The following is a 9,958-nucleotide window of genomic DNA, read 5'->3' on the forward strand; positions in this document are numbered from 1 at the left end:
TGTCTAAAACAACAGTAAAGCCCAAATCCATGTGCCAAGCTTCATATTCTCTTTGGTGTTCATGCTAGATCCAAAGTTGAAAGCTTTGGTTTGTAGGATGTGTGTGGAAAAAGAAAACATAAAATTGTCTTGTTTAGTTACAACGGCATATCTAAAAAATATGTATGTACTTGGTTGGAGACTGAAGGTTTGTGGTAGATGGTTCTACCCAAAAGAGATCTTCACCTGGGATTCAAAATTGATTGCACAAATTTTTGGTGTTATCTTCAAGTGCTGCACTCTCTTCCAGTATTGAAGTACGAGAAATACTACTGGTTCCTATCAGTGTAGCCTGTGTAGGTGGTTTGCTTTTCTCAAATTCCACCGCGGCTCGAGTGTCAGCAGGCTCACCGTCCCGTCTCCATCCCCATAAACCACCTCTGGATGCTCATCCAACCCTGCTTTCTCGTAGAACAAAGTCTCTGTGGTCTTCACTATTGTGGTGACACCATCATTGTGAGCTGGTAGTGCTTCTGTCAAGGGCAGGATTCGTGATTTATAAGGAATCACCCCTTCTAGAAATCCTATGTCATTCAAAAAATTGGGGGATATCATGAGCTGGATAAGCCTTGATTGGAGTGATCACAAGAGCATTTTGTAAGGCCAGCCAAAAAGCTTGGTAGCCATACAGAGATTACTTTCGGAGCTAATTTGCTCTCCCCTTACCACCAATGGATTAATTAGAGACGCTGCGAAACAAAAAGCCAATATTTCTTGAACCGTGCCACCCCAAAGTGCTCAAAGTGCAACAAGTGTTTGATAAATCGTTGAGAAGCTGGAGTACATAAAGGCTTCCCAAACGATGGGAAAGGAGACCATTGGAAGTCGTATGTAGCTCCAAACAGGGTTTCCCCACTCACATGACCAATCTCCTCCAGGGACTCTACCAATGGTGACATGTATGTCAGATGCCTGCAAAAATAGTCGACTATTTACAGTGATTACATCCAGTCGTATCATTAAGATAAGGTGTAATTGATCAAATTTTCGAATACTTTTTCAAAAAATGCAGTTTGATAATTAAAATTAAATATAATATAATTAATTATGTAGTTTATTCTAAAATATGATTAGGGTAAACCTACACAAATGGGCACTAAAGTTTGGATAAGGTTTCGTTTTTTCCACTGAATTTTTAAAAGTAATAAATCGGTCACTCACCATTAACAATAATTAATTTGGGTGCTAACGTGGCACGTTAATAAATTGACCTACACTATTTTTTCCACGCAAGATGGGAATTTTAACCGAATTTGACTATTTAGCTTCCCTTACCATCTCCATCGTCCTAAATTCATTACCTAGAGACTGTAGTAAAAACAGAAAGAGATGAAAGACATAATTTTCATTTAAGTAAAAATCTGCTTAAATACATCACAAATAACTAATAAGCTGAAACTTCTACCCATGTTTCCATGTACTGCCACTAACATAAAACATGACAACTACTTAGCTAAAAAACAACAACTAAACTTGATTAAGTAAAATTCATAACAAACTCCTAAAAACTAGGATAAGTTGCATCCACCAAAGACATTTCTAACACTCCTCCTTGAATCAGTAACTGCAAACTCCTAAAGCTTTTCTCAATGATTCAAACCTGCTCCTTGGAAGAGCCTTAGTAAATATATCAACCAGTTGGTCATTTGTGCTGCAATAGAGCAAAGAAACTTCACCATTCTTCTAGACTTCTTTAAGAAAATAAAGTTTAATGTTAAAGTGTTTGGTCTTTCCATGAAAGACTGGATTATTGGAGATTGCAATGGCATCTTGGTTATCCACAAACACTTCTTTGCTCCTTCTTTGTTCCAAGTATAAATCATTCAAAATCTTCCTCAACCATAAGGCTTGATTTACAACCAGTAAATATATCAGTCAGTTGGTCATTTGTGCTGCAGTAGAGCAAAGAAACTTCACCATTCTTATGGACTTCTCTAAGAAAATAAAGTTTAATGTTAAAGTGTTTGGTCTTTCCATGAAAGACTGGATTATTGGAGATTGCAATAGTAGCTTGGTTATCCACAAACACTTCTGTGTTCCTCCTTTGTTCCAAGTATAAATCATTCAAAATCTTCCTCAACCATAAGGCTTGATTTACAACTACTGTAGCAGCTATAAACTCCGCTTCAACAGTGGATTGAGCCACTATATCTTGCTTCTTTGAACTCCAAGAGAACATTCCTGAACCAATCGTGAAACAATATCCTGAAGTGCTTTTCATGTCATCTAAGGATCCTCCCCGATCACTATAAGAGAATCCATGAAAATTGAATTCTTGACCATGTTTGAACAGGACACCATAGTCAATAGTTCCTTTGACATATCTCAGCAGTCGTTTAGCAGCAATAAAATATTCTTCACTAGCAGCTTGGGAGAATCTGGCGAGGACACTTACAACATGCAAAATGTCAGGTCTTGTTGTTGTGAGATACATTAGATAGCCTATAAGACTCCGATAGACATCCTCTTCAACCTTTTTTGCACCATATTCTTTTCAAAGTCTCTTTTTTTTATTCATTGAAGTACTTACTGACTTGCAATTCTCTATGTAAAACTTCTTCAAGATCTCTTTAGCATACTTTCTTTGACAAATAAAGACTCCTTGATGATCTTGTCTTACCTCCATCCCAAGAAAATATGCCATGATCCCCAAGTCTGTCATTTCAAATACTTTCATCATTTATTCCTTAAAGTTTCGAACCAACACATCATTATTTCCAGTCACTAATATATCATCTACATAAATAGAAACGATTAAAATATCAACAGTTGAATGCTTGACATATAGTGTTGGCTCACTTGGACTTTTTTCGAAACCAAGACTAAGGAGATGCTCATCGATTCTAGCGTATCATGCCCGTGGAGCCTATTTTAAGCCGTACAAGGCCTTTTTAAGCAAGTACACCTTATTCTCCTCTCCATCCACCACAAAACCTTCAGGCTGTTCAACGTAAATTTCCTCATGCAAATAGCCATTAAGAAAGACAGATTTCACATCTAGTTAAAATACCTTCCATCTCTTTTGTGCAACCAATGCAAGAAGCAATCTGACTATATCAAGTCGAGCAACATAAGCAAAAGTCTCTGAAAAATCTACCCCAAACACTTGAGCAAATCCTTTCACTACAAGTCTGGCTTTGTTCTTGCTAATAGAACCATCTGTATTTAACTTGGTTCTAAACACCCACTTTACTCCGGTGACCTTCTTGTGACAAGGCCAAGGAACCAACTCCCATGTTTGATTCCCTTCAATCATACGGATCTCCTCTTGCATTGCTGATATCCATCTTGGATCATCTTTAGCTATATAAAAATCTGTCGGTTCTAAAACACCAACATTACACCTTTCATAGATGTCAAAAAGTAATTTAGTTCCCCTAACTGGAGGATCATCAATATTCTCATCCTCAAATGATTCAATATTAGGAACTAGATTCACTTCTTCATCTTTCTAATTCCACTTTTGATCTTCAACAAAATGAACATATCGACTTATTAGAATATTACCAATTTTGGGCTAATAGTCTCTATAAGCCTTTGAAGCTATGATATAACCAATACAAATTCCAGAATTTGCCTTTTTATCCAATTTATCTCGTTTCACAGTAGGTATATAAGTGAAAAAACACAACCAAAAACTTTAAGATTCTGGATAAAAGGTTTATAACCATACCATGCTTTAAATGGAGTTTTCCCTTGCACTGCCTTCATGGGAAGCCTATTCAACAGGAACACAGCTGTATTCGCAACTTCTACCCAAAACTTCTTCGGTAACCCTTTCTCATGTAGCATACACCGTACCATCTCCATTACAGTTTTGTTTTTCATCTCACTCACTCCATTTTGCTTCGGAGTATACGGAGCAGTGAGTTGGTGCTCAATTCCAGCATCTTCGCAAAACATATTGAACTGTTCTGAGGTGTATTCCTTGCCATTATCAGATCTTATGACCTGAATTTTACAGCCACTTTGGTTCTCGACCCAAGCTTTAAATTTCCAAAAAACTCCTGCCACTTCAGACTTGAATTTCAAGAAATAAATCCAACACATTCTACTAAAATCATCAATAAAGAGAATATAATATTTACTTCCCTTTAAAGATAATTCAGGTATAGCCCCTCCAATATCCGTATGTATTTGTTGTAGCTTTGTTCTAGCCCTGCTTGTTGAATTCGAAAACGGGAGTATAGTTTGCTTTCCAAATCTGCATGCTTTACAACTTATTAAGTAATCATCCAGAGGAGGAATTCCTCTTGCAAGATTCTTTCTCCTCATATACAATAGAGCAGCGTGGTTGAAATGTCCCATCCTCTTATGCCAAAGCTCAGTTTTAGTAACCGAACTCATCATAGCAGCCTACTCTATCTCCATCATATTTAAAGAGAAGTTTTTTTCCCTTCATATTGACCTTGAACATGTCAGACCCACTTGAATCTTTTATCGAACACATCCTGTCTTCAAACACAACTTTGTAGCCTTTTTCAAGTAGCTGACCCACACTTAACAGGTTCTAATTAATTTCAGGAACATAAGAAACATATTGAATTAACTTAGTACCAAGACTACTTTCAATGGCAATAGTACATTTACCTTTGACAACAAAGAAATCTCAATTTCCAATTCTGCTTTTGACACAACCGCCTTATTAAGCTCTTTGAAAAGCTCAATATCATGTGTCATATGATTGGTGCAACCACTATCAATCAGCCAACTTTCATTTGCAATACTAGTTGCAAAACAAGAAGCAAAAAATAGTTAATCCTCTTTTTGCTCAACAACCTGAGCCTCACTTTGCCGATATTGCTCTTTGTACTTGCATATCTTTGCAATGTGTCCCAAGAGTTTACACTTGTTGTATCTAACATCTGGCCTCCTCCAATATTTGTGAGGTGGGTGACCCTTCTTTCCACAGTGTTGACATGATGGATAGTCTTGCTTATCACTTCTTTCTCACTTGCTGTAAGCTCTGATACCAATCTATAGTAAAAACAAAAAGAGATGAAAGACATTAAAACATAAAACATGCTCAAATACATCACAAATAACTAATAAGCTGAAGCTTCTACCCATGTTTCCATGTACTGCCACTAACATAAAACATGGCAACTACTTAGCTAAAAAAATAACAACTAAACTTGATTAAGTATAATGCATAACAAACTCCTAAAAACTAGGATAAGTTGCAGCCACTAGAGACGTTTCCAACAGAGACAATCAATACCTACTAAATTCTCCATCGCCCCATTCATTTTGAACATCGTATAAAAGATCCCAGATTCTGCTCAATATATAAATCTCAAGAAGCTTCATCCTCCCATCACAAAATCAAAAACAAATTAACCTTTTTCCTTTGGATTCATTCGCTCTGATATATTAGCACGTGGAAATGATTTTCAGTAGGACGAAGAGAAAACCCAGAAATAGAGATAAAAAAGTGCATCATAAGGAACTTGAGATCCCAGAGCATTTCATTTGCCAAATAACTCTTGATCTTATGAAGGATCAGGTGACAATAACTTTTGGGATGATTTACGATCGAGAAATGACTTGAAGATGGGCATTTCACCTGCCCTATTTTGAAGTCTTTACAAGTTTCGATCAGATACCCCATTAATTTTCTCAGGAAAATGATCCAAGAGTGGTGCACCGAGAATCCCTATAAACTCAATCGAGGTCTTTGAGGTTTTATTTTTTAGTATCGATTCAAAGAGATGATTGAACTGATATGACTATCTGAATTACGTTCATAAAATCAAAAAATGAGGTCTCGAAAGCCAACAAAAAAGGTTATGCATTATCGCAAATGAAGCTGTCGATGTCCTCGTCGATGCGTTCAACGCATTCACAAACGACTAATTAGATAATAATGCCAATGTATTGGAGGAATATTGTATGTAATGAACTGGATGTTTCCACTTGCTCGAGAGGCTCAATTGTTCCTTAGATCAAAACCTTCTTTGCGTTGCATGGTCTGGTTTTTGAAACGAAACGACGTTTTAGCGAAGCAGAAATCCAATAACATCATTAAAGAGTTTATTTCGTGACCAGCTATACAAAGAACACTTGGTCGCTATTGATGGAGGCAGTGGAATCATGTTCAAGTTCATTAAAGACCCAATTTCTCCTTCGGTCACGAAAGCTTCTCTAATGGTGATTTACCACACGATTTCATCATCAAACGAGAAAACAAAGGTTGGATTTATCAAAATGGGTCTCGTTTCTTTACTGGTTGAATCCATAATCGAATTCGAAAAGAGCTATTGTGAGAGGGCTTTAGGTGTTATGGGCAAATTCTGCAAGACCAAACAGTGGATGGAATTTGCTTACGACGACGCTCCGATAATATCATTTCTCATCAAGAAGATATTGTGTGTTTCAGAACTAGCAATCAAGTACTCTGTTTCGGCCATATGAAAGCTAAGCAATTATGAAGAAGAAGATATTGTGTGTTTCAGAACTAGCAACCAAGTACTCTGTTTTGGCCATATGAAAGCTAAGCAAATATGAAGAAAAAGCGTTGATGGAAGCTCTTCAAGTTGGTGCGTTTCAAAATCTTTTGTTGATACAAGTTGGGTGCAACATTGAAATCAAAGAGAAAGCAACTGAGCTTTTGAAGTTGTTGAATCCTTACAGAGCTGGATTAGAGTGTATTGATTCTTTGGATTTCAAGAACATCAAAAGATCTTTTTGAATTTTTCTTCTTATTTATTGCTAGAAATTATTTATTCTTTGAAACCTAATTTTCTTAAAGCGATGGAGGTTTCCAATGAATGGCAGAGATTATCTCTGGGTAATGAACCTAGGACGATAGAGATGGCGGGGAAAGCTAAATAGTCAAACCCGATCAAAATTTTTATCTTGTGTGGCAAAAACTGTGCAGGTCAGTTGGTTAACATGGCAAGTAAACATTTTGTTACCAACGTTAACAGTGAGTGATCGATTTGTTATAAATAGATAATGTTAATGATTGATTTATTACTTTTAAAATTTTAGTGGAAAAAAAAAATTTACTCAAATTTCAATGACCATTTGTGTAGTTTATAATCCATCATACTATTTCGAATCTAAAAGCATAAATACAACATTAAATGATTTTTAATATGCAACATTAAATTATTTTTAAATTATGATGATTCTTCTACGCTTGATGGGTAGCGATGAGCACAACTAACGATGAGCACTATTAATTTAATTTCAAAAGATTTAAATTCGAAAAGACTTAACGTATAATTATAAATTATTTAAAAATTTAAAGATAAATATTTAAAATAAAGGGTAAATTATACCAATGATCACCCAACTATTGTCCCTTTTCTTTTTGACCAATATTTTTTGAAATTTTGTCAATCAGATCACTCGACTATTTAAATACATTTAATTAAGCCACTTCCAGTTAATATTTAACGGAGAAACTGATGTGACAGTTAAAATATTTGGTATAATTACACATTTGGTTACTATTACTTATATATTCTATCAATTTGGTCCTAATTTTAATAAATTAATATAAACTTAACCTTTAAATCAAATTGTGACATATACAATGACCCAAAATTCAACTTTTTATTTTAATTTTAAAAGCTACAACATATTTTATCTTTATAACAAGACAAAATTTATAACGTGAAATTTATGATATTAAACCTTTTTCTAAAAAATGAATACTCAAGCAATAATTTATGATATTAAATTTAAAGCAAACTAAATTTATCGCCCTTTTAATATAGGTCAATCTCTTGTGCAAAACTTTCCATGCTAAGTCCATCGAGAATCTTATCAGTATAAAATTTTATGATATGAGATAAATTTTTAAAATTTTAAAGGAATACTGTGTCAAACGTGAAAGAGATATATGTCACCTTTTTCTATTAGAAATTTACAGGATAAAAATTTCTTAGTTTTATAGGTTAGACTATATCACATTTTTTAGTAGAATATCATTTACAAATAGTAGTAGGATAAAAATTTTGTTCAGCGAACTTTATATGCATGAGCTAGTCAACTATATTTTCTTTAAAACCAAAAGAGGTTACGGTGCCATTGACAAGATGCTTCTTAGAACCATAAATGAAATTTCTAGTAAAAATTTTGTTTTGTTATAAATATAGAATATGTCGTAACTTTTAAAATCATTTAAAAATTAAAGATTCGAGGGTTAAGTTTATTTTAATTTATTAAAATTAGGACCAAATTGATAGAATATATAAGTAACAGTGACCAAATGTGTTATTATACCAAATATTTTAACTGTCACATCAGCTTCTCCGATAAATATTAACGACAAGTGGCTTAATTGAATGCATTTAAATAGTTGAGTGACTTGATTGACAAAATTTCAAAAAATAACGGTCAAAATGAAAAGTGGTAATAGTTAGGTGGTTAGTGGTATATTTTACCATTTATTTTAAATAATTTATCTTTAAATTTTTTACTAATTTATAATTATACGTTGAACCCTTTAGAATTTTAATTTTTATAACTTAAATTAATGTTGTTTGTCATTAGTAGTGCTCCTCGCTGCTCGTCGAGCGGTGTAGAAATTTCCATTAAATTAATAGAATGATTCTCATATTTTTTTTTTTAAAAAAAATGTTGTAAATGATTTTCAAAATGTGACGGACTTGCTCAACTTTCTTTAAAAAATAATCGCTTTAGTGCGAATGGTTAAAAGGTACGTTCGTAAACAATAAATTTAAAATTTCTTTTTATTTTTATTTTACGACTTAGCTACAAATACTACCAGACACATATAATACGCAAGTATTCTTTTCCTTTTGGTTTTTTTCCTATGTCAATATTTTGGATTTTTAATTCGAACCGTATACAAGAGAAAATATAAATATTATAAAACCCCACCACTTCAACCTAACTCGTTTCCGAACATTTATTTATTTTTTTAAACTTTTCAATTATTTTTATAAAACCCCCCATTTCTTTAATCACTTTTCATTCACCAAATTTCGACCTGAAAAGAAAGTTGCAGAATGAGAAGCAAAGGGCATAACCATAACAAGTTCATGCGGTTCATTACCGTTCCTTTGAAAGCGTTTGGAAAAGCCAGGGATCTATACGTTAGAAGTTTGACAAGCTGTGCTTCAAGTGTCAGCTATGGGCATGTCTCGGGTGGCTGTTCCGGGCAATACCCGAGGAGCTTTAGTATGAGCTCGGCAGCCTCCATCGACAACGATGATCTTAAAGAGCTTATTAGGGCTGCGTCAGTTAGGAGCATGGGTCATAGGAACGAAGTGGAGATGCTTTTTCAACAACAACAATCGAGGGTGCAGATGGGGTTGCCAAAGAGCTCCAGTGTTGCGATGGGAAGAATTGATGAGGAAAACCCTTGTGAATTTAAAGAAAACGAAGCTGTTGTGGATGAGAAGCGAGATTTGTTGTATACGAGAAGCAAAAGCTATGGTGTCACGGAAGCAAGTACTTTCGATTCCTATTGATTATGTAATTGCATTTGAGGGGGAGTAAAGAGAACCCTTCCTGTTCTCTCTTTGTTATTCTTCTAGTTCTGAGCTGTGTTTCCAGAATATGATAGATTTGGGATAACACCAGTATAATTTGACCTCATCTGTAGAAAGTCTAAAGTGGCAATGATGGCCTAAAAGATAATAAATCAAAGGCAAGGAATTGAAGGAAATGATATCTATTACATGTGTACATGCAGGGCATTTTAGAATGAAAAGAAATTGTGTTTTACTTGTCATCACTTTGTTGAAAACAAAATCCTTAATTGTAGTGGAGTTATATTATATATATATATGTTAATGCTTATATATTTGATAGTTGTCTATCATCATCTTCTGTAGCATCAGGAAAGGATATATACATATTTGATCTGTGGTTTGGTAGTAGGAAATAGGAATTGTCACACCAAGAAACACCCAATCTCACAACATCCACTCTGCAATCA

The 9,958-nt window shown here is 34.5% G+C and overlaps 1 protein-coding gene and 2 pseudogenes across 1 annotated transcript; 2 read left to right on the forward strand and 1 right to left on the reverse strand.

The window, feature by feature from the left end:
• Positions 1-232: 232 nt before the first annotated feature.
• LOC120216559 lies at positions 233-1,718 on the reverse strand (annotated as a pseudogene).
• Positions 1,719-5,425: 3,707 nt separating this feature from the next.
• On the forward strand, positions 5,426-6,730 carry LOC120216560 (annotated as a pseudogene).
• Positions 6,731-8,978: 2,248 nt separating this feature from the next.
• LOC120216575 lies at positions 8,979-9,724 on the forward strand. The gene has a single exon (XM_039213942.1). The coding sequence runs from the start codon at positions 9,024-9,026 to the stop codon at positions 9,486-9,488; it is 465 nt and encodes a 154-aa protein (XP_039069873.1). The 5' UTR covers positions 8,979-9,023; the 3' UTR covers positions 9,489-9,724.
• The last annotated feature ends 234 nt before the right edge of the window (positions 9,725-9,958 follow it).

This window comes from Hibiscus syriacus, unplaced genomic scaffold (assembly GCF_006381635.1).
Source record: "Hibiscus syriacus cultivar Baekdansim isolate YM2019G1 unplaced genomic scaffold, ASM638163v2 tig00110162_pilon, whole genome shotgun sequence".
NCBI lineage: Eukaryota > Viridiplantae > Streptophyta > Magnoliopsida > Malvales > Malvaceae > Hibiscus > Hibiscus syriacus.